Genomic DNA, 25,026 nt, shown 5'->3' with positions numbered 1-25,026 from the left:
ATCCAGACCAGATCTCCTGTGATAGATTTTCAGTTTTAGTTAATACTGAGCATCTTCTTTGAGAAGACCACCCCTCGAAAAACCACTTTTTTAAGTGTGGTCATCACAAAAGGGGTTTGACTGTGGATTTGTTTTCTTTTTTCCTTTTTCTGTCACTTGAGAAGAACTTGTCCAAGACTATTCTTTAAAAATTGTTTAAACGCCCTCTTCTTCTGTCGAGAAGATGAAAAGCTTGCAATTGTTTAAAATAAGAAACAAACAGAATTAGTCCATGATTTGAAACAAAGTGTTTTGTACTTTTTATAATGGTAAATTGTTGTAATATTGCACAATATTGAGGTTCAAATTTACTTTATATTGCTTCTACCAGAAAGCATGTCGTCAGTAAGGTTAAGCCAGCTATACACATTAGATGGCTGCTGGCCGAATGAAGCTTTGTCCAATTGGCTGGACGACAGCCATCTTGGCAGAGTCTCACATACACGGAAGCACTTATTTGGCCAATCGCTTCTATTTCTTTATGATAAAGTTGCTGTCAGCTGATATGTCTGGCAGCGGCTTATGTTTGCAAGAACAAAGCAATTGGCAGTCCATAACTGCACATACCCAATTGACATCTACCCCATGAACAGTTTTACAGAGCCCCCATACACATTTACTGTTGACCCCTAACCTGTTGATGTCGGCAGGTTCAGCTAACATAAGTTTAATGTGCATGAGGGTTTTTTAGATTTGATCTTTTTCAGTGATCATTGCTGTATATACTGGTCTGGTATAGAAAATTCCATGGTTGTAGAACTTTCAATGGTTTCTTTTGGCAGTCAATGGCATTTATATTCAGGGCTGCAGTTTTATCTTCTGAGTCACTTATTATTAGTTCTGCCTCTTTGTGTAACAACCTTGCATTTTTCTTTTCCTTTCCTTCTGTTCCAGCTGGGTCCAGAGCTTGCTCCTCCACAAGTAGGTTCATGGTACACCTTCTTCACTTCTGCCTGCTTGTTGTTTTTTGAGCACTTGCTATGGATCTGTCATGTTCTTCAATTGGTGGCCTGATAACAGAACAAATATACCTTACTGATTTATCCTTTGTGTCTGTTCTTGATGAGGGAAGGTTTCCAGCCATACATTACAAACACATTGCCATTCCAGAAAGTCTAGCTTACATCATTTAAACAAATGACATTTACTATAAAATCTGATATACTTCAACATTAAAATAGTTTGCTGGTTGTGTCATAGCTCTCCTCTATAGTTCTCTACAGGCACAGAACATGTTGTAATAGTAAGACCATAAAACATGCGCAGAGGGAGCAGGAGAATGTAATGCACTTCTCGTAGCCATTTAAAAAATGCTTATCCACACAGCATTGTAAATTGTAGCATAGAACACACTCAAGTTTACATCCAAGAGCTTTAGACTTTGCTTTGTAACTCTTTTAAACTGATATTTTGCAAGTATGTTGCATCTCGTCTAAACCTGAAACAAGTAGTTTATGTTTTACAAAATGTGCTGGTGAACTTTTTATGCTTTTTTGCAATTATTGCTATTGAAATGCGGAAACCTTTTAAAAAAGGGATTAATCAGAGTATTAAAAAAGGTCTGTTTTTTTCCAGAACCATCACTATATTTATCCATGAACTGTGTGTAGTATTGCTACTCACTCTCAGTCAATTATATTGGGCAGAAACGCAATACCAGACACAATCCATGGAAAGATGGAGCGTTATTTTCAGATAAATGCAGATCCCTTTTTTCTAATGCTAGATGTCAGTTTGTCACATGGATATGGACAATGGCAATTTTTCTCTTTCAAAAAAGGGTAGTAAAAACTCAAAGCATTCAAAATAGGGAGAACTACAATTAGATAAACCTATATAAAAATAACAATTTTATTGTGAATACAGTGAGGAAAAAAAGTATTTAGTCAGGCACCAATTGTGCAAGTTCTTCCACTTATAAAGATGAGAGAGGCCTGTATGGCTAAGTGCCCACGTTGCGGAACTGAAGCATATTTTTTACGCTTCTCCCTGGCGGGAAAATCGCATGCGGATTTTACATGCGGTTTTCCCGCCAGGTAGAAGCGTTTGTGAGGCGTCTTTGCAGCGTCTTTGCATGCGGGTTATCAAGCACTTCTCCAAGTGATTTAAGCATCACTTGGAGAAGTGCTTGACAACTTGTTCACACTATATAAATCCATGCAACCGACATGGATTTATATAGTGTGACCAAGTAATAGTTAAAAAAAAAGAATCAGAATGGTAAAAAATAAAAAAATAAAGTTTATACTCACCTTCCGATGCATTCTCTGCCCCGTCCGGAGTCTTGAGCGGCTCACGCTGTTGTGTGCAGGACCTGCGGTGAAGTCATTGAGTCATGTGATGGGTCACATGACTCAATGACGTGGCAGGTCCTTCACACAACAGCGCGACGGAGGGAAAGCATCAGAAGATAAGTCTAAACTTTATTTTTTCTTTTTTTACAGGTTCTTTGGTACTCAGGTCTGGATGAGAGTCTCCTCTCATCCAGACTTGGGTACCATCCGCACATTCATTCCGCTGCGCTTCCGCAAAATTAATGAACATGCTGCAGATTTTTGACTGCAGCATATACGCTGCGGAAAAATCCGCAGCATGGGCATTGACATTGCGGAATGCCATTGGGGACCATGGGGTGCGGATATACATGCGTTTTACAAGCGTTTACGTTGCGGAAATTCCGCAGCATATACGCTTGTAATACGCAACGTGGGCACGCAGCCTAATTGACATCATAGGTAGACCTCAACTATGAGAGACAAAATAGGAAAACAAATCCTGAAAATCACATTGTCTGATTTGGAAAGAATTTTTTTTCAAATTTTGGTGGAAAATAAGTATTTGGTCAATTACAAAAGTTCATCTCAATACTTTTTTGTATATCCTTTGTTGGCAATGACAGAGGTCAAACATTTTCTGTAAGTTTTCACAAGGTTGGCACACACTGTTGCTGGTATGTTGGCCCATTCCTCCATGCAGATCTCTTCTAGAGCAGTGATGTTTTGGGGCTGTCGCTGGGCAACACTGATTTTCAACTCCCAAAGGTTTTCTATATGGTTTAGATCAAGGGTCTCAAACTTGGCTAAGTATATGGGCTGCACATAGAAAAAAATCTGAATTTTAAGGGCTGCATTCTTTGCAGGGTAATATGAAATTTTTAATGATACCATATTGTTTTTTCTATACACCTTTTCGATATTTTTTGTTAACATTTTTGGCTTTTTTATCTTATTCTTTTAAATGGCATTCATTTTATGGGCTATGGTACAATTTTATAGTTTTTTACAAGTTTACAGTTTTTACAATTTTTTATTTCCTTTTTTACTCCTCTATTTGGCCATATACAGTGATTTTTTTTCTTACAATTAGCACCATATAGTAATTCTGACCAACTTCTTATAGTAGTTTCCCCATCTTGCAGTATTGTGCCCATCCTGGTCCCCATCTTGCAGTAATGTGCCCATCCTGGACCCCATCTTGCAGTAATGTGCCCATCCTGGTCCCCATCTTGCAGTAATGTGCCCATCCTGGTCCCCATCTTGCAGTAATGTGCCCACCCTGGACCCCATCTTGCAGTAATGTGCCCATCCTGGACCCCATCTTGCAGTAATGTGCCCATCCTGGTCCCTATCTTGCAGTAATGTGCCCATCCTGGTCCCCATCTTGCAGTAATGTGCCCATCCTGGTCCCCATCTTGCAGTATTGTGCCCATCCTGGACCCCATCTTTCAGTAACGTGCCCATCCTGGACCCCATCTTGCAGTAATGTGCCCATCCTGGACCCCATCTTGCAGTAATGTGCCCATCCTGGACCCCATCTTGCAGTAATGTGCCCATCCTGGACCCCATCTTGCAGTAATGTGCCCATCCTGGTCCCCATCTTGCAGTAATGTGCCCATGCTGGTTCCCATCTTGTAGCAATGTGCCCATCCAGGTCTCCATCTTATAGTAATGGCCCATGCTGGTGCCTAACTTGTAGAACATTCGACTGAAAAGAATCACTGACTTTGGTGACCCTCAGGACCAGGACGCAATCATTATGGGGGTTCCGGTGCCTGCGGGCCGCATTAAGCACCCTCAGGGGCCGCATGCAGCCCTCGGGCAGCTTGTTTGAGACCCCTGGTTTAGATCATGAGACTGGCTAGGCCACTCCAGGACCTTGAAATGCTTCTTATGAAGCCACTCCTTCGTTGCCCTGGCGGTGTGCTTGGTATCATTGTCATGCTGAAAGACCCAGTCACGTTTCATCTTCAATGGCCTCGCTGATGGAAGGAGGTTTGCACTCAAAATCTCACGATACATGGCCCCATTCATTCTTTCATGTACACGGATCTGTCGTCCTGGTCCCTTGGCAGAGAAACAGCCCCAAAGCATGATGTTGCCAACTCCATGCTTCACAGTAGGTATGGTGTTCTTTGGATGCAGCTCAGCATTCTTTCTCCTCCAAACACGACGAGTTGTGTTTCTACCAAACAGTTCTACTTTGGTTTCATCTGACCATATGACATTCTCCTAATACTCTTCTGGATCATCCAAATGCTCTCTAGCAAACTTCAGACAAGCCCTGACATGTAATGGCTTATGCCGGGGGACACGTCTGGCACTGCAGGATCTGAGTCCTTGGCAGCGTAGTGTGTTGCTGATGGTAGCCTGTGTAACTTTGGTCACAGCTCTCTGCAGGTCATTAACTAGGTCCCTAGGGGTTCTGGGATTTTTGCTCACCGTTCTTGAGATCATTTTGACCCCACGGGGTGAGATCTTGTGTGGAGCTCCAGATCTAGGGAGATTATCAGTGGTCTTGTATGTCTTCCATTTTCTAATTATTGCTCCCACAGTTGATTTCTTCACACCAAGCTGCTTGCCTATTGCAGATTCAGTCTTCCCAGCCTGGTGCAGGGCTACAATTTTGTTTCTGATGTCCTTCGGCAGCTCTTTGGTCTTCACCATAGTGGAGTTTGGAGTGTGAATGTTTGAGGTTGTGGACAGGTGTCTTTTATACTGACAACAAGTTCAAACAGGTGCCAGTACTACAGGTAATGAGTATAGGACAGAGGAGCCTCTTAAAGAAGAAGTTACAGGTCTGTGAGAGCCAGAAATCTTGCTTGTTTGTAACTGACCAAATACTTATTTTATCACCAAAATTTTAAAAAAAAAATCTTTCCAAATCAGACAATGTGATTTTCAGGATTTGTTTTCTCATTTTGTCTCTCATAGTTGAGGTCTACCAATGATGTCAATTACAGGCCTCTCTCATCTTTTTAAGTAGGAGAACTTGCACAATTGGTGGCTGACTAAATACTTTTTTTTCCCACTGTACATTAAAAACAGAATAATGCATGTTGAATAATTACATAACGTGTCCAAAATGGGCATAGATATATACAGTGGGGGAAATAAGTATTTGATCCCTTACTGTTTTTGTAAGTTTACCCACTGACAAAGACATGAACAGTCTATAATTTTAAGGGTAGGTTAATTTTAACATTGAGAGATAGAATATCCAAAAAAAAATCAAGAAAATCACATTGTATAAATTAGATAATTTTTTTTTGCGTTTTGCAGTGACAAATAAGTATTTGATCCCTCTGGCAAACAACACTTAATACTTGGTGGCAAAACCCTTGTTGGCAAACACAGCAATCAGACATTTTTATTAGTTGATGATGAGGGTTGTGCACATGTCAGGATGAATTTTGGTCCACTCCTCAATGCAGATCATCTCTAAATCATTAAGACGTTGAGGCTGTTGCTTGGCAACTCAGAGCTTCAACTCCCTCCATAAGTTTTCTATGAAATTAAGGTCTGGAGACTGGCTAGGCCACTCCATGACCTTACTGTGCTTATTTTGAGCCACTCCTTTGTTGCCTTTGTTGCCTTGGCTGTGTGCTTTGGGTCATTGTCTTGCTGGAAGAGCCAACCACGACCCATCTTCAATGCTCTTACTGAGGGAAGGAGGTTGTTGGCCAAAATCTCGTGATACATGACCCCATTCATCTTCCCTTCAGTACGGTGCAGTCGTCTTGTCCCCTTTGCAGAAAAGCAACCCCAAAGTATAATGTTTCCCCCACCATGCTTCATGGTTGGGACAATGTTCTTAGAGTTGTACTCATCCTTCTTCTTCCTCCAAACACGGCGACTTGAGTTAATCCCAAAGAGCTCAATTTTTGTCTCATGTGGCCACAGCACCTTCTCCCAATAACTCACAGAATCATCCACATGTTCATTGGCAAACTTCAGATTGGCCTGCACATGTGCCTTCTTGAGCAGGGGACCTTGTTGGCACTGCAGGATTTTAAACCTTTAAGGTGTAATGTGTTACCAATGGTTTTCTTGGTGATTGTGGTCCCAGCTGCCTTGAGATCATTAACAAGTTTCCCCCGTGTAGTTTTAGGCTGATCTCTCACCTTCCTCATGATCAGGGATATCCCACGAGGTGAGATTTTGCATGGTGCCCCAGATCGATGGCGATTGACAGTCATTTTGTATTTCTTCCATTTTCTTACTATTGCTCCAACAGTTGTCTCGTTCTCACCCAGCATCTTACTTATGGTTTTGTAGGCCATTCCAGCTTTGTGCAGGTCTATGATCTTGCCCCTGACATCCTTAGAAAGCTCTTGGGTCTTGCCCATGGTGTAGAGGTTAGAGTCTGATTGAGTCTGTGGACAGGAGTCTTTTATACAGGTGACTATGTAAGGCAGCTGTCTTTAATGCAGGTAACGAGTTGATTAGGAGCGTCTATCTAGTCTGTAGGAGCCAGAACTCATAATGGTTTGTAGGGGATCAAATACTTATTTCTCACTGCAAAATGCAAAAAAATTATATAATTTATACAATGTGATTTTCTTGATTTTTTGGGGACATTCTATCTCACAATGTTAAAGTTAACCTACTCTTAAAATGATAGACTGTTCATGTCTTTGCTAGGGGACAAACTTACAAAAACAGCAAGGGATCAAATACTTATTTCCCCCACTGTATGTATATATATATATATATATATATATATATATATACACACATATACATACTATAAATACCACATACAAACTGTCAATACATATAAATATGTGTGTCTCAAGGCCAATGAAACAATAGAAGACAACAGTGTACGGGGTTTACTAGGGGACATATAAAAAGCAATAGTTGTTACTCATTTTTAATCGAGGGGCCACACCAAATACTGATGTTTTGCGTGTGTAGTTTCCTTAAATTAACTGTTCTTCCACCATGAGAAAACTAAAAAAAAAATCTCTTCAGAAAGACATCAGGAGTTCTAAATTCCAGACTGGAAAAGACACCCCTATGCATCATCTGATTGATGTGGTCCATGGTGCGCCATAAATAGTACTCTACGCTGTGGCAGTTAGTGGTACTGACAGCTCTTTCGGACAGAGCTTGCACCTTCAATCTGCTGATTTGCGGGAGTGCTGGGTGTTAGACTCCTACAGATCTGATATCAATCTGATATCAATGCTATGGATGGGAGATCAATATTAAAGTCACAGAAAACCCATTTTACCACTACTTGGACTACTCCTTTTTAAATGACGTAGCTTCCCTCAGAAAATATAATTAAGAGAGAAGTCCCCTTTGAAAAATAAAAATAACAGATACTCACCTACTGCATCAGCACCATTCGGTGAAGAAGATCTCCCAGGGCTCACGTGACATTGTTATGCCACATAAGCCCTCCAGCCGATCGGTGGCCACTATTCGGCTGCTATGGAGTCATGTCTTCTGCTTTCTGCTTGTCTGAGGCTCATTTGAAGGAAGTGAGAGCTTAGAGAGCCCAATAGCCCTGCAGTGCTTATGTGGCATAACAATGTCATGTGAGCCCTGGGAGATCTTGGGCCTCCCTCATTGAATGGTGCTGGTGTGGGAGGTATCTGTTATTTTTGTTTTGCAAGGGGGAATTCTTGTTCAGACAGTGGCTAAGCCCTTCACGAGAATACTGCAAGGTTTTATGAGTAGATCCTGTGCTTCATTGCAATCCACTTGTCATTACTTTACTAATATTATTGTCTCATTTCTATCCAAACCCAACCAAATCTTGAATTGATGAGGGCTAAAAAGCGTGAGCAGCTGTTTGTAGGATGAAATTCTGCTGCTAAATACGCAATAAATATAGTAAAATGATCACTAAACCCCTTCTTATACATTTGTGATGAAATCGATGACATACAAACATCTTCTATTTAGGGGTAAGAATGCTATACATTACAGCCAGGCTTTAAATGGTTGCCCTAAAGATAGAGTTCATTGCTAGTGAGTCAAAGTAATAGACTCTCCAACTTAGCACTCACTGTCACAAATCTTGCCGACATATAGGCCACCAAGGATCACAGCTTACATAACAAGCTTACAGCCTGCATGTGAGATGACGCTGGAGCCTGATACGGCTACAAATCAAGTGCGATCACAGTAAAATGTGTTTAGCACTTTCTGGAAGCTGAATAAATGATGTGTAATAACCATTTATCTACTCTATAGATCAGTGATATAAAACTCCAATACACAAAGGGACAAAATTAAAAGCTTGGATAAAGTCGCTGGCCAACCTTGATATTTATACAAAAAATGTCTAAATTGAGGAAGTTTTTCCTTATCATCAAATATAACAATGAACTTTTTCATATGGAAAAAAACTTAAAGGGGTTGTCTCACAAACAAAGTACATTTTAATTAATAGATCTTAGAATAAAATATTGGAATAATATGTTATGTAAGAGCAGTAAAAAGCATATGGCCCAATGGCCTAATTTAAATATGTAATAACAAAGAATAAAAAACCTTGAATAATACAGATGCAAAAAAAGTGTCCCCAAACACAGTATGATACCCCCACAGTCAATTCCTCCACAGTATCCTCCACACGCACAGTATGATGACCCTACTGTAACAATCCCCTCAATCCCCTGATAAAGAATGGTGACCCCATCACAGTATAATTCTCCAACTGTAATCCCCACACAGCCCTCTATACAGTATAATGATCACAAAAAGTGCTCCATACAGTATAATGGGCCTTACATAGTCCTCCATACAGTATAAAGTGGCCTTGCATTGCCTTCCATACAGTATAATGGCCCCACATAGTGCTCCATACAGGATAATGGCCACAAAAAGTGCTCCATACTGTATAATGGCCCCAAAAGGGCTCCATATAGTATAAAGGCCCCACATAGTCCCCCATACAGTATAAAGTGGCCTTGCATTGCCTTCCATACAGTATAATGGCCCCACATAGCGCTCTATACAGTATAATGGCCCCACATAGTGCTCCATACAGGATAACGGCCACAAAAAGTGCTCCATACTTTATAATGGCCCCCAAAAGGGCTCTATACAGTATAATGGGCCCCACATAGTGCTCCATACAGTATAATGGGACCCACATAGTGCTCCATACAGTATAATGGCCCCACATAGTCCTCCATACAGTATAATGGGCTCCACATAGTGCTCCATACGGTATAATGGCCCCACATAGTCCTCCATACAGTATAATGGGCTCCACATAGTGCTTCACACAGTATAATGGCCCCACATAGTTCTCCATACAGAATAATGGGCTCCACACAGTATAATGGCTCCACATAGTGTTCCATACAGTATAATAGTCCCCACATTAAAAAATAAATGAATAAATACTCTCCTCTGCCCATTATTATCTCACTGCTCCGGTCTCTTAATGGTGTCTTCAGATCCTCGGCACACCTTGGTACAAGGTGGTACGTTTAATGAATCATCTTGCCTGCTGCACTGAGACGTCAGACACAGAGGGGGAATGATGGGAGAGCGATTGTCCGCTGACGCTCCCTCCTGCATCATTGCTTTCAACTGTTTTTGCATCGCGGGCCAAATATACTTGGGGGATCCGCTCAGCGTTGCGAGTTAAATATACTCAACCTGTAGAGTTTGACATTTGTGCTGTAGATGGTATGTTATAGCTGTTTTTCTAGTACCTGTAACAGATTATCTTACATTAATCTGTTAATCCTATTATGGGTCACTTTTTCACGGATTATGTAAATACTGGTCGCCACTGGACAATATCAAAGGACTGATTTTCTTATTGCTTATTAAACCTTAAAATGTCCCTATAATGTTATCCTCCAATCTGATCTGACTTAAGGCTCTATATTTTAGTGATTAAATTGTGAATAGTGATATCAAAGTGGTGGAACCCCTCACATTAGACATTGACTAATGGTGTAATTAGGTTAATGTCTCTGATCAGACCCCTTTAGATTAAGTTACCACAATAAGTTTTCGGTGAGTTTTTGATGCTGCACCAAAAACATGGTAAAAAACACGTGTAAAAAAACGCACTCAAACACAATAAAAAAACGTAAATAACCAAATTTACTTACAGAAATGCTGGAAAAAATCTGCATCCAAAATTCACCAAATACTCATCATGGGAACGTAACTGTGATGATACAGCGTAAAATCATAATTATGCAAGACATACTTTCTGATGGCAAAAGCAGTATACCTTTATTTTTAAGTTGACTTTTTAACCTGTAATCTTCTTTGGTTGATTAACACAGACTATTGCTTGAATAATCCTGAATGTTGATTTAAAGAGCCCAGGTATGCCAACTATGTAAATTAAATAACCTTTGTTGACCCTGTGGCTTATTGACTCACAAGACAGGAGGACAAACTAAGCAAATTCATTAAATGCTCAAACAATGAGACATGAGGCTGCCCTCCCCCAACCTGTGTACTTAAAAAGGACATATGCTTCTGTAGCAGAAAGATTTGGAACAGAAATTGAAAAGAGACTTTACAGGGAGAGTCAAGGATCAGACCCTCTGAGAACATAAGCTTAGAAAGATGGCTTTACCCAAAGAGACACAGATTTGCATTCTACATGATTCCGGCCTAAGGGTACAGCCCTGACTGGAAAGATATGGATCTGCTCAATTTAACCATTAGAGAGCCCATGGATACATTTTGGGAGACCAGGTTGGGACGATGAAGTCACCTGGCCCCATGGACATGTTGTTTGAGGTTGCCAGGAGGGACCCACCGGTCACCTGGAACCCATGGAGACATTCGGAGAAGCCAGATTGGGACCCGCCGGTCATCTGGCCCCATGGAAACTCTCGGAGAGGCCAGGGTGGGACCCTCAGGTTTCCTGGCCTTGTACCTCGGTGGACTGATAGCTTCCTAAGCTTGCTGCTACCTCTTCTCTATGGGGGCCTGCCAGAAGCGGGGGCCACTGGTTGAGGTAGTTGGCCCTGGAAGTCCCAAAGTCGCAGCTATTCCATCCCAGGCGGGCGGAACAGAAGGGTGAGACTGTGTAATGTTGTACCATCTTGGGTATTTGCTGGGACTGTTCTATGTGTTTATTGTACGCCTTTGCGGTTCAATAAAGTTTTGCCATGCTGTTCTACCCTCACCCTGTGTTGTCTGAGTAGTGTTATGCCCATGGAAGACCCCGGGTCTTCACTGTAGCCTTAAAAGAAAATCTGTTGTAAACATTGTGTAATCTATGGGCAACAAGATACAGATCAGGAGAAGCCAAACAGGTTGATATATTGATTTGTGGAAAAAGATTTCTTATAACTTATATTTTATTAATTACATGAATAAAATGAAAAGTTGATTCACCCTAAAATTTGTATGAAAAACATGGCTTCATAGTGACCCTATTTAACTGCAGACTTCTGATTTGTGACAGTGTGCGGTGCGCATGTTGGCATGAATCCCCAGTAATGCCAGTGCGAGCAAGTGGTCAAATAATCGCATGCATACGATTTATATACATGTGGTCACATTCTGACTAGATGTGTTTGTTTTCTCTCAAATCACTTCTATTTAGATAAGCCATTTACTGTATGTACTGTATGTAAATCGCATACATGAGATCAAGTGAATCTTTGCTTGCACTGGCAATATTGCAGAATCATCAAAGTGTGTGCATCCAAAAGTTTGCAGTCACAATGAGTGACTAAAGATTTGAAGGTGTTTTTGCTATAATTCTGGAGTATAACATCTTCAAATGTCGCAAAGTGTTTGTGTGGAGCCCCGAGGGTTCGGTTGCCACAGGGGTATTGCACCTCAACCAGAGGTGTGATATTCCACTCCCAGGTAAGGATGGAGTGTGGACCAGGGCTCAGTTAGCTGCATACACACACATACACTCTCCCCATTTCCGGGGGACAGCTCGACGGTGCTCCCATATAATTGCAGGCACAACTGACCATGTCTCTGGCTGGAGTGGGGAGGGGGGAGAGAACCCAGTGATGTAGGAGCAGTAGGGGACGGTTTCTGGAGCATAGGAAGGAGCTCATTGGGTGCTGGTCACCTGAGCTCAACACAGAGAAGCAGATAAAAGGTGGGAGCCATCTTAGGAGGGAGTTCGGTTCAGTTCAGTTCTGTGAGAGGAGAAGGCAGGGAGCAGAGCTGCTGCATGGGCTCTGCTCCCTGGGCAGGCCTAGCACAGAGGCCGGAGCCTGAGGGAAGAGAGAAGAAGGAGAAGGAAGGAAAGAGGTCAGACAGAGGAGTAGAAAGGCTCCAGAAACAAGAAGGCAGAAGGGACCCTAAGAGAGCAGAATGGACAGCAACCGTTGCAAACCCGCGTTATATCGGATGAAGGGTCAGGCCGTGGAAGGGTACCGGATTCCCAAGTTGGTGGAGGTAAATCATCCCTCAGCCAAGAACCGGAGGTTGTGATCATTTATTGGTGCGACCCCTTGCTACACCCGCTAGGAAGGCACCACATAGGGTCAGGGAAACTGGCGCCAAGTTTTACCAGAGAAGGCCCGAGGCAGCAGGACAGAAGCGTGGTCACTGGTGGGGCACGAGAGGCCAGAGAAAGAATAGAAGGGGGTCCTGTGCCATACTCCTGAATTGGCTGGGGTTTGACCGAGCCCCTCACCTGGTGGACGCAGCACGGCTCAGGCAGTTCTTGCCGACGGAAGTGACTTGGATAACAACTGTGAGTAAAAGGCCTGAACTGCACCATTGGACTCTGTGTGATTTATGCTGCGCCTGCACCATCACCCCCAGCATCCACCTACATTGCCATGAGGTTACACTCTTCCCGTGGGGAGTTATCCTATCCCTGTGCTGCACACCAACATCAGCCTCAGCGGTCTGCCTTGCAGCAGCGGTCATCCCTGACTGCAATCCACGGGTGGCGTAGTCGGACATTCATAACTCTACAAATAGACTGCCACAGCATTTGGTCTGACCACCCTGAGCCACGGGATCGGGTTGCCACTACTACTCCCAGCATCGTACAGAAGCCCGGTTCCGGGTGCCCCACGGCCCAGGGGGCGAGTCATTTGCACAATACAAATTTGTGAAAAATTTAATGAAGTTGGTATTCTCACAGCTCCTGTAAAATCGGGGAAGCTGGGCAGTATTTTACACAACAAAGCCTGCCAGACAAATTCATGACAAGTTGTGATGTGACGCCTCTTCTCGGAAGCCCTTTTCTTTACCCTGGGAGATGGGGGACTCGGAGTCAGGTCCTAAGATGAAGAGATGGGGTGCAGCCGTGGCCCGGACCCGCTCCGTGCTCAGGGCCGTCACAATTTAAAAAGGATGGTATGGGCTTATCCGGGTTGAGTGGCTGATTACGACTACGCCACCTGTGGCACCTGGTGAAGGCCACCAGCGCTGCCGCAGTCCGCTGAGGCCTGGTGTTAGGGCAGCTGGCATTGTTACTACTCCCCACAGGCGGAGCAAGGCCTCAGGGCAGAGAGACAGGAGGAAGGGGGTAGTAGTCTAGAAAGTCTTGGTCGTGCGGTGTAGCGCCGATTAAAGAAAGTCCGGAGGCCATAGGGGTGAACTTCCAAGGCTTTACTCACATAAAAGATGGCAGAAGGAAGGCGACTCCCTGCTCCTCGTGGAGTTCTGCGGCCACCAGGGATGAGGGTCCGACAACCTCTGAGTAAGTCCAGTGTTAAATCAGGACCCTGCACTAGAGTGTTCCTAGACTTCAGACCGGATCCTTTACTGTCTGTGTGTGTGTGGATAGGCCGGGTCTCCCACTGAGCTCCTCTCAGAAAAAGGGCACGGGTGGCAGCTCCACTCCTTCCGATACCCGGTGGGATCCTCAGGGCCTACCGGGCTTCCCCGACCAGGACATGGAGTAGCAAGGTCGGGTGTCGGGGGCCGGTACCCCTCTTGCTGCCGGACTCCCTCTGAATATATCAGGTCGGCGAGGACAGGTGGCATATACGGCTCCGTCCGCATCCTCCCTGGGATCCATTTGCTATGGAGCTACACTCTTAAGCTTCGGGCCTTCTTGGTCATGGTCCTTGACCGGGCTGAGACGTTCATCATCTCCAGCCTGCCCCTCGACCCAAGGCTAAGGTACGAGGGCCGTGTCTCCGTCCTCTGCAGGCCCACACAGGATCCACGCTCAGGGAGGGAGATCACAATACAAGACAGTCAAAAGAACCAAGAACCAAAATGGCTTTTTATTAAATATGAAATTTAAAGTGTCACTAAAATGCGAGTCCTCCATCCTCACCCACTAAATGGTTCCCCTATCTCTTGGTTCCCCAGTCTCCCGGTAACCAGGAGGGCAGCACCTAGTGCATTCTAGCCCCCTTTGGTGGGAGATATGTGGTGTTTGATCTGGAGGTTGGGTCCTGACCATCACACTGTTCTTACCTCAGAGGAGGAACACTACACTCCATTAGAGAAGTGCAGCATTCCTGTGGCGGTCGAACCCTCAGGGGCGCCACAGTGACATGCCTTATGCCAGAAATGCTTCTCCAGTACCTAACTGGAGTAACATTTCTGTCGGAGGCTGAGAAAGATGTAAGATGTGCCTAATTTGTTAAGTGGTGTGTACCTCTTAGGCCTCTTTCACACGTCTGGATATTTCCAGTACTGGAAAAACGGTACTGGAGATATCCGTGTCTGTGTGTATGTGTGTCCATGTGTATGATACGTGTGGCATATGTGTGGCAACCGTGTGATGCATCAGTATCATCTCTGGGAATCAGAGGTACAGTTAGCGCTGTACCCAAGCGCTGGGTGCTGAACATTGTCCTCATCATTGTCTCCTGCCAGCGCTACGATCAGCACCAGCAGGGGACAATGTTGAGAATAGTATTCGGCTCCCGCAGTGTCCAAAACCTGTAAAAATAAGAATAAAATAAAAAAATCCTTATACTCACCTGTGCTAAGATTCCCCCGCTGTAATCTATCTGACGTCTCACGCCAAGGAGCCGGGGAGAATGACTCGCTGCAGCGAGTGGGCCCCTGCTCTGTGCGGAGCTCACCAAGCGGTGTTCTGTCACTCACTGACAATGCAGAATACAACGCAAGCAGGGGACAATGATGAGGGCAGCGTTCAGCACCCGCCGCTTGGGAGCAGCGCTAACTGTACCACTGATTCCCAGGTACCGGTACGTGTCACACAAATGACACACAAATGTCATACATGTGTCATCAGTGTCCACGTGTGCAAGACGTTTTGCGGCCCGTGCTGAAAGAAAAAAACGGACATGTCAGCGTGTTTTGCCACGAACACACGGTCTGTGGAAACACACTGACATATGAGCACAGACCAATTCATTTGAATGGCTCTCCATCAGTGTCTCCAGTACATGTGGAAACAGACACCACACATACTCGAAACACTGACGTGTGAAAAACCCCTTAGGCTGTGTGCTCACGATGAGTTTTAGGTGCATTTTTGCTAAGCAGCGTTTTACAGTACTAGCAAGGTAGATAAGATTTACAAGGATCTCATGCCACCGATGTTACTTTTTTACTCAACGTAAACTCACCTGTGTTGCGCTTTTCAAATCCGCAGCATGGCACTTTCTTTTGGGGGCACACTGAGTTTTATGTATGGATTTTCTTCATTGACTTGCATTAGATGCAGAAAATCCGCAAGTAACACACATGCTTTTTTAGTGTATTTCAGCAGCAGAAATGCATTAAAAACTCATATAATCTGCACATGACTGTATCAATAAAGTTTTTTCAATGCCAAATATCAGAAAGTATCAAAAACAAAGCAGCTTTATATAAAACATAACATAGCAACAAGAGACAAAAAGTGCAGCGTAAAAAATGTGATAAAAACACATGTAAAAAAAACAAAAAGTGCAGCGTCAAAAATGTGATAAAAACACATGTAAAAAAATGTAATGAAAAAATGCAAAGAACCTAATTTACTTAATAGGTTTAGAAATGGTGCAGAAAATGTATTCGGTCAGTATTTTGTCTCAGGAGTGGGAGCCAAAACCAGGAGTGGGTGATAAATGCAGAATTGGTGACTTGTTTCTTTGATACCTTTTCTCTGATTGTTCTTCACCTTGTTTTGGCTCCCATTTCTGAAAAAATACTGACAGAATACTGACCAAATACTGATAGTGGGGCCGTGTCCTGAAGCTCATGGTTGGCCCCACTATCAGTATTGGGTCAGTATTTATTCTCAGGAGTTGGAGCCAAAACCAGGTGAGGAACAATCAGAGGAAAGGTATAATAGAACAAGTCACCAATTCTGCATTTTTGCCCCACTCCTAGTTTTGGCTTCCAAATACTGAGGAAAAATATTGACCAAATACTGATAGTTGGGCGTAGCCTTAAAAAATTAGTTGCATCTTGCTTCAGCGGTCCCGATCAATTAAGACCAGCATGCACACTCAGTCTTAAGGAATCGGGCCCTAAGGCCACATGCACATGTTCAGTATTTGTAAGCCAAAACCAGGAGTGGTTGGCAAATACAGAAGTGGTGACGTGTTTCTAGTATACTTTTCCTCTGATTGTTCCATTCCTGGTTTTGGCTTATACTGATGTAAATCACTGACCAAATACTGAATGTGTGACCGTGGCCTTACTTTGGATTACTTTCTAGGATTTGCATTTAACCAAGAGCAGTAGACTAGTGTGTAGTGTGTTTTTCAATGGAATTTCTTTTGGAATGTCTCTTCCTCATGAGTAGTGGCATAACATCAATGCAAAATATCCAATAGGACCCTCAACTATCAGGAGCTTTTATACTATTGGTTTTCTCATATGACCAAAGGGAATTTTTGGGTGCCCCTAGGGTTCAGGGCCCAGGGGCGATTGCAGTTCCTGCACCTGTTACACGCACGCCGCTAGGTTCAGATAGGAGCGAGACAGGTTACATGAATTCTTTGGAATCCCGGGGGAACCGTTACTCAGGGCGACCATAGACCATGTGCTGCAGCTTCTCTCAGGCACACAGGGGTATTGACCCTCAGGCACAGACACGTAGGTTGTTTCACTTGCTGACCAGACACACTTGACAAGAGTCCTCATAAACGGTAGAACAGTAGCATTTAATAAGAAGCTGCACAGTCAGTGCAAGTTAAGTCTTATGAGCAACAGGCTCCAGTGATAAACAGTACAGTTTCCTTAGAAGCACGGCAGTTCACAATCTTCCCAGTAGTACAGGACAGCACATTTCTAATGCAAAGGCACATTAATGAACACAGCATTCTTCACAGCACAGTGAGATGGAGGAGGGGGGGAGGGTTTCCTGAGGGAGATGATCCCTGTGACACCATTTATTCCTGTCCTTATCATTCTGCCTGACAATACTCTGCACTGCTAGTTCAGGAACTCTACCTGACCTGTGCTTAGCTTCACTCCTGACTTGAATAATTTTCACTTGCAGGGGCGCTTCTGTGAGATACAGAACACACACACCACCTTTCTCTCCGGCTCCAGCCAGACAGTAAACAACTTCCCCCACAATCCTCCTGGGGCTCTGCTAAAACACTCCCCTTCTCCTGTGACTGTGTTAACCCCTCTAGTTGCTGGATGCTTCTGGAGAACAACAATTCCTGTCTCATGTGCTTGTGTTACTTCTAATAGTTGCTGAATGCTTTTAAAGCAACAGCACTACTTCTACATGTCACACTCCACAACAGCACTACATCTGCATGTCACACACCTATTACAGTAAGGCTATGTTCCCACGATGAGTTTTTTATCACGTTTTTAATGCCGCGTGTTTTCTCTGTGTTAAAAACGCAGCATATTACAGTTCCAGCAAAGTGGATGGGATTTCTAGAAATCTCATGTCCACTGTGCTTCTTATTTACACTGTGTAAACTGACCTGTGGTACGTTTTTCAAATCCGCCGCATGTAAATTTCTCTTGCGGGTACACTGAGTTTTATGTGCGTATTTTCCAGAAGGCTTACATTGGATACAGAAACTCCGCAGGTAAAAACGCACATGCGTTCTCAGAGCATTTCCGTGGTTGAAATGTATCAAAAACACATGTAATCCGCACCTAAGTGTATCAATAAAGTTCAATGAAATCAAAATACCTGGAAGTTTCAAAAACAAGGCAGCTTTATTTAAAGCATGACACACCAAACACAGACAAAACCCGCAGCGTCAAAAATACCATAAAAACGCATGTTGAAAAAGCATACAAAAACGCAATGAAAAACCGCAAGTAACCTACTGTAAGTGAAATGATAGGTGCAGAAATGGTACAGAAAGTCTACAACATCAAAAAAGCACCAAAAGCTCATTGTGGGAACGTACTCCTCTGCTCACGAGTCAGCTTCAGCCTCAACATTTGATTTAATACCTTCCAGACCCAGTCATTTTTTGTTTGTGATTTTTCTATCAGACTTTGAGCCAAGTGTCATTAACATAATTGCCTCTATTCTCTTGCATGAGAGAATTGACGCCACTGTGTGAGTGTACCCTTAAAGGAAACCTGTCACCATGGAAATGCCGTCCAATCTGTAGGCAGCATGATGAAGAGTAGGGGTAGCGGAGTAGATTGATATATATTTTTGTGAGAAAAGATTATGTATAACCTAGGTTTTTATAATTTAAACCTCTGCTCTTTCTTAGATATCTGGTCAAGTGGGCGGTGTGATCAGTGACTGATAGGTAAAATCCCAGATAGAGCAGAAGTTTAAATGATAAAAACATAGGTTATACTGAATCTTTTCTCACAAAGCAAAATATGATTCTACTTAGTTCCCCTTGCTCTATAACATCATACCTGCAGATTGGGCTAACTTTTCATGGTCACAGGCTCTCTATAACCCCTTCATCCCCCAAGCCTGTTTTCACCTTCATGACCAGGCCAAATTTTACAATTCTGACCAGTGTTACTTTATGAGTTAATAACTCTGGAATGCTTCCATGTATTCCACTAATTCTAAGATTGTTTTTTTTCATCACATATTGTACTTCATGGTAGTGGTAAAACTTATTCAATATGACTTGCATTTATTTGTGAAAAAAACGGAAATTTGGAGAAAATTTTGAAAATTTTGCAATTTTCAAATGTTTCATTTTTATGCCTTTAAATCAGAGAGATATGTCACACAAAATAGTTAATAAATAACATTGCCACATGTCTACTTTACATCAGCACAATTTTTTTGTTAGGAAGTTATAAGGATTTAGGCTATGGGCACACGTAGTGTTTTTGATGTGTCTTCGTGGCATTTTTTTTGCTGCGGAAACGCAGCGAAAACGTTTGGTAATCCGTCTGCCAGGTATTGCAATGGTAATCCTGATGTGCTGTGCACATGATGCGGAAATTTCTGCTCAGTATAAGACTATGTGCCCACGATGCAGAAATGAAGCAGAAAATTTCTGCATCTCCCTGGCAGAAAAAAGGCATGCAGATTGTGCATGCGTTTTTCCTGCAGAATACATGCGGATTCACATGCTTTTCCGCATGCAGATTGACAAGTGCTTTCCAGGCGATAGCATCACTTGGAAAGTGCTTGACAACTAGGTCACACTGTATAAATCCATGCAAACAGCATGGATTTATATAGTGTGACCATAAAACAATGCTTAAAATAAAACTATACTCACCCCCGATGGCCCGGCGTGTGCTGCAGCGCTCGTTCCTGTCCGGTTCCCGGCTGCATATCGCGAGACACAGCGGTGAAGGGCCTGCGGTCACATGACTGTGACGTCACCGAAGGTCCTTCAGCGCTGCCGGCATGCAGAGAGAAGCCGTCGGATAGGTGAATATAAACTTTATTTTTTATAGGTACAATGGTACCCAGGTCTGTATGAGAGTCTCCTCTCCTCCAGAACTGGGTACCATCCGCACATAGAGACGCATAGAAGGCGCTTGTACAAATGTACAGACACGGATTCTATGCATCTCAATGCAAGTCAATGGCGGCGCTTCCGCTGCGCTTCCGCAAAATTAATGAACATGCTGCGGATTTATGAGCGCTGCAGAAATGCTGCGGAAAAATCCGCAGCATGTGCATTGACATTGCGGAATGCCATTGGGGACCATGGGGTGCGGATTACCATGCGTTTTTTATGCGTTTCTGCTGCAAAAATTCCGCAGCATAAACGCATGAAAAACGCATCGTGTGCACGCAGCCTTACCATTGCGGAAAAAAAAAGCAGCATGTCCATTGTGCGCACATTTCCTTCGCGAATTCGCTCTCATTGACTTTCATTGAACCGCAGCAAATCCTCACGTCTAATATCTATACCTGGTGATTTGCTGTGTTTCAATTAAAGCCAATGGGATAACAGTGAGAGCAGCGCGGCTGGGGGAGCAGTAGTGACCTCAGCCAAGCCCGGTACCACGCGGTTAAAAAAAGAAAAAAAAGTAAAAATAATAATAAAAACATTATACTCACCTGTCCGGTGTCCTCCTGGTCCTCGGTCCCTGGCGATGTCTTCAGCCTGGCGACCGGCGGTACATTGCTGGGAGTGCGCTCGCTCCCAGCAGTGTACTGCGCTGCCAGGACCTGCGGTCACGTGAGCGATCAGCTGACCACTCACATGACCTCACCGTGGGAACATTCTCAAGAATGTTCACACCAGTACTGGTGGTGAGATCACAGGGGCTGATCAGCTGATCTTCAGCTGATGAACCCCAGTGACCTCTCTCCAGCAGCAATGTATACTGACAGGAATGATTTTACATTCCTGTCAGTATACATTGCTGTCTCCTACAGCAGTGACATCAGTGATTGCTGATGTCACTGCTGTAGAAGTGACCCGGATCGTCGAGGGACAATCATTGGTGGTAATCATGGACTGCGTCGTGATGGCGGACAGATGAGGGATATGGTTGTTTTTTATTTTACAGTTTTTTCAGAAGATCAAGGGATTTGGGGATTGAGAGTGTAATAAAAAAAATTTTTAAAACCATGTGTTTTTTTATTTCATTAAAATACTTTATTCTGCCTGTGTATTTATTGAAAAGGCGGATATAACTTTACTACGCAGTTAGTAATGGGGGCGCCTTATAGACGCCCTTAATTACTAACCTGGGCTTCACGTCAGATATCAATACAAGGCTAACGTGAACCCCAACCTCATTACCCCACTCGCCACCGCTACAGGGCAGTGGGAAGAGCGGAGGCTAAGCGCCAGATTTGGCACATCTTATGAATGCGCCATTTCTGGGACTGCTGAGGGGTGATATTAATAGCCACGGAGGGGGCTAGTATCCATTGCACAAGGCCCGGCGTCAGCACCCGAGTAAGTGATAGGGCCCTGAGCAGGCGGGGGTGCCACTCGCCGTCGGGCAAACCAGCACGCTATGGGACCCGTGAGCGGAGGAGTGCAATGCCAGCACCCGCGCCCCCACTTGCTCATGGCTCCGGCACAATACTTACCTCTCCCCGTGCCTCTGCAGCAGGTCCTGTATCTTCCGCGGCTGCTGCACTGTGACGTTTCAGGTCAGAGGGTGCGATGACGTCTTTTCACTGCGCCATCTGCTGAGCAGTCACAGCGCAGAGTGGGAAGAAGGCAACACGGCTGAGGAGTCCGGAGCAGTGGCAGCGATGAGAGCAGCGGCAGCAGGTCAGGTGAGGTGAGTATTTTTTTTTTTTTATGTATGGAGATATGGGGCACCTACATGGGGCATTATATGGGGGCCCAGGAGGCATGGGGTATTATATAGGGGCCCAGTAGGTATGGGGCATTATAGGGGGGCCCAGGAGGCATGGGCATTATATGGGGGCCCAGCCTGTATGGGGCATTATATGGGGGCCCAGCCTGCATGGGGCATTATATGGGGGCCCAGCCAGCATGGGGCATTATATAGGGGCACAGTCTGCATGGGACATTATATGGGGGCACAGCCTGCATGGGGCATTATATGGGGGCAAAGACTGCATGGGGCATATATGGGGGCCAGTATTCTGTATGGAGCATTATAAGGGGGCCAGTATTCTGCATGGAGCATTTTATGGGGGCCAGTATCCTGCGTGGAGCATTATATGGGGTCCATTATTCTGTATGGAGCATTATATGGAGTCCATTATTCTGCATGGAGCAATATATGGGGCCCATAATACTGTATGGAGGACTTAGTGGTGCCCATAATACTGTATGGAGGACTATATTGTCCGGTCTGTACTGTGCACTGTGAGGATTCGCCGGTTTCTGAACTATTGTAGAATTTACAGTAGATATCACTCAAGTAATGTAAGAAGTAAGTCAAATCTTTGACCTTGTATTATATCTATATTTCTCTGCGGTATCTGTGCATCATGAATCATGGTATGTGTTAAAGCCAAGTGCCCACAAACACCTGGAGCCGGCCCTGCATGGCCCCTTCCCTGGTGTGATGAAAGCCGGCCGGTGGGTGCAGCTCTCTGGCGCCCCCTTACCTCTCAGGTCAGTCAAGATACTGCACCTAGAGAAAGTAGTGCCAGGAAGCTGCAACCAGCGCAGGGAACACGGTAGAGTGTTCCCCTTCAACGTCACTAAACCGTAACGTCACTACACAGCACAACTCGCTAGCGCCCTCTTAGCCTCAGGTCAGTCAAGGAACTGCACTTAGGATAAGCGGTCGCCAGAGAGACTGTCATGTAACCTACCGGGTATCGGGGCCCTCTGTAGTGAGGGTGGTATATATATCTTCCTTGGCCGCGCCAGGAATATATATATCTGAACCTCCGACCGTTACTACCAGCCTTCCCCAATCCCCAGTTGGTATGCTGCCACCAGTCCCTATTTTAGATATACGCCCAGTCCGTGAATGGGCCTATATCGGGTCAGGAACCAACCCTGGGTAGCGTTTTTGGCTTGAGCCGAGCTCACACGGACGTGCGTTCGTTATGCAGAATAAAAGGCAGGCCCACAATTACTTGAGGTAATTGATTATAATAATACACTAGATACACGATATACAACTAAATATACACAGGTATAAGGTCAGGCTAAACTATACAACAATGGAATACAACACACAGAATCACCACAGCATATCAGTTACCGGTTTCTTGATTTTCTTGTGACGCAGGGAGAGGATTCTGCGGTCGCAGGCACGGTTCTTTGTTACAGGCTGAGGCCTACCACCGCATGGTCAAACTGCTCCTCCCCTTGGTGGCCTCAGCTGGTGCTCAGATGTTCAGCACACCACTCTTGGGTCAAGACTGACTTATCTCTTGTCTGTCCTGCTATCTTACCTGCCCCGTCCCGCCCACTGCTGGTGAGGTCAGCTGGCTCAGTCTCCACCCTCAGGTCTAACTTCGATCAGAAGCCCAAATTCTATGGAACCCAATAACTTCTTCTGGGATGGTCTCATGATACCCCCAGGGGTTCCCATGGATTCGGGCCGCCGTAACCGACCTTTTGATATCAATTATGATACCATACGGTCCTCAGGAATGGCTCCGCGCTATATCTTGGCTTCCAGAGCACGTACAAACGTCTACCACGGAGGCTTGTGTGCGCAATGGCTCCGGGACGCCGTGATATTTTTTTATTGGCCCATCCCACGCAACATGCGTGTACTATTCATGTTTCTATATCTTATGCCTCCATGCTTGTGACAGACAAAGAAACTAGTCCTATGGGACAAATGGTCAGTTACAGATGGACGAAGCACCCCCCCCCCTGCTGGCTGTGTTTCCTCTCGAAGCCTTTGAAGCTCCTAGCATTCAAGTGTTAAGTAGGCCCTGGCTCTTCTTATCTCACAGGAGCCTGGATGGGGGAAACTATCTAGTTGACTTTTTAATAGAAGGTCCCAAGGGTGGGGGCTGCTGAAGTGTGGCCATCCCTGGATATGATTTATCTTTACCAAGATGGCGGCTACGGGTTCATCACACCTCCCCCTATACGAGGGCGCGAGGGGGTAGCACATTCCTGTGTTCCCCCGTGCGTCCTTCTGCACCCTCCCCTTGCCGGGATAACCCGTCAGCGTTACCGTGGTCACGGCCTTTTCTGTGGCGAATGGAGAAGTGGTACTGCTGGAGAGCGAGGCTCCAGCGTAGCAACCTGCCATTCGACCCAGAGACCGTGTGTAACCAGCTGAGGGGGTTGTGGTCCGTCTCCACGGTGAAATGGCTCCCGTACAAGTAGGGCTGCAGACGCTGCAGGGCCCATACAATTGCCAGGCATTCTTTTTCCACCGTGGAGTAAGCCACCTCCCGGGGCAGTAGCTTCCTGCTCAGGTACAAGACAGGATGTTCCTGGCCTGTCGTGTTGACCTGACTTAGCACAGCACCGAGGCCAAAGTCACTGGCGTCGGTCTGTACCACAAACGGCCGGTCGAAGTCGGCAGCTTGCAGTACAGGGGAGCTACTTAGGGCGGCTTTGAGTGCCCCGAAAGCTGTCTCGCAGGCGACTGTCCAGTCGACTGCGACGGGCAGCTTCTTCTTGGTGAGGTCCGTCAGGGGCTTGGCCAGGGTGCTATAGTGTGGGACGAACCTCCTATAGTACCCAGCGGTCCCCAAGAAGGACATCACCTGCTTTTTGGTCCTAGGAGTGGGCCAGGATGCGATGACATCCACTTTCCCAGGTTCTGGCTTCAGAACCCCCCCGCCTACCCGGTGACCCAGGTAGAGGACCTCACTCATGCCCAGCTGGCACTTTTCCGGCTTGATGGTCAAGCCTGCCCGGTGGATCCGACCGAGCACCTGCCGCAGGTGCTCTAGGTGATCCTCCCAAGTGGGACTGAAGACTGCAATATCGTCCAAGTACGCAGCCGCGTACCCTTCAAGTCCCTCAAGCAGCGTATTGACCATCCGTTGAAAAGTGGCAGGGGCATTCTTCATGCCGAA

The 25,026-nt window shown here is 45.0% G+C and overlaps 1 protein-coding gene across 3 annotated transcripts in view; it reads left to right on the top strand.

Moving 5' to 3' along the window:
* The window catches only part of LOC141273727 (L-threonine ammonia-lyase-like), a 173,382-nt gene that overhangs the window by 4,100 nt on the left and 144,256 nt on the right, over window positions 1-25,026 (top strand). Inside the window, exon 2 of one of the 3 annotated variants that reach the window (XM_073686009.1) lies at window positions 934-960. The exons of the other annotated variants lie outside the window; for them this stretch is intronic. Coding sequence (XP_073542110.1) covers window positions 934-960 — 27 coding nt within the window. The remainder of the gene's footprint in view (window positions 1-933; window positions 961-25,026) is intronic. 3 annotated transcript variants of the gene reach the window in all.

The sequence above is a fragment of the Phyllobates terribilis genome, unplaced genomic scaffold (genome assembly GCF_046119375.1).
Source record: "Phyllobates terribilis strain yellow unplaced genomic scaffold, ASM4611937v1 Scaffold_5__5_contigs__length_657084704, whole genome shotgun sequence".
Taxonomy (NCBI): domain Eukaryota; kingdom Metazoa; phylum Chordata; class Amphibia; order Anura; family Dendrobatidae; genus Phyllobates; species Phyllobates terribilis.
This window is presented reverse-complemented; position numbering and strand designations above follow the sequence as displayed.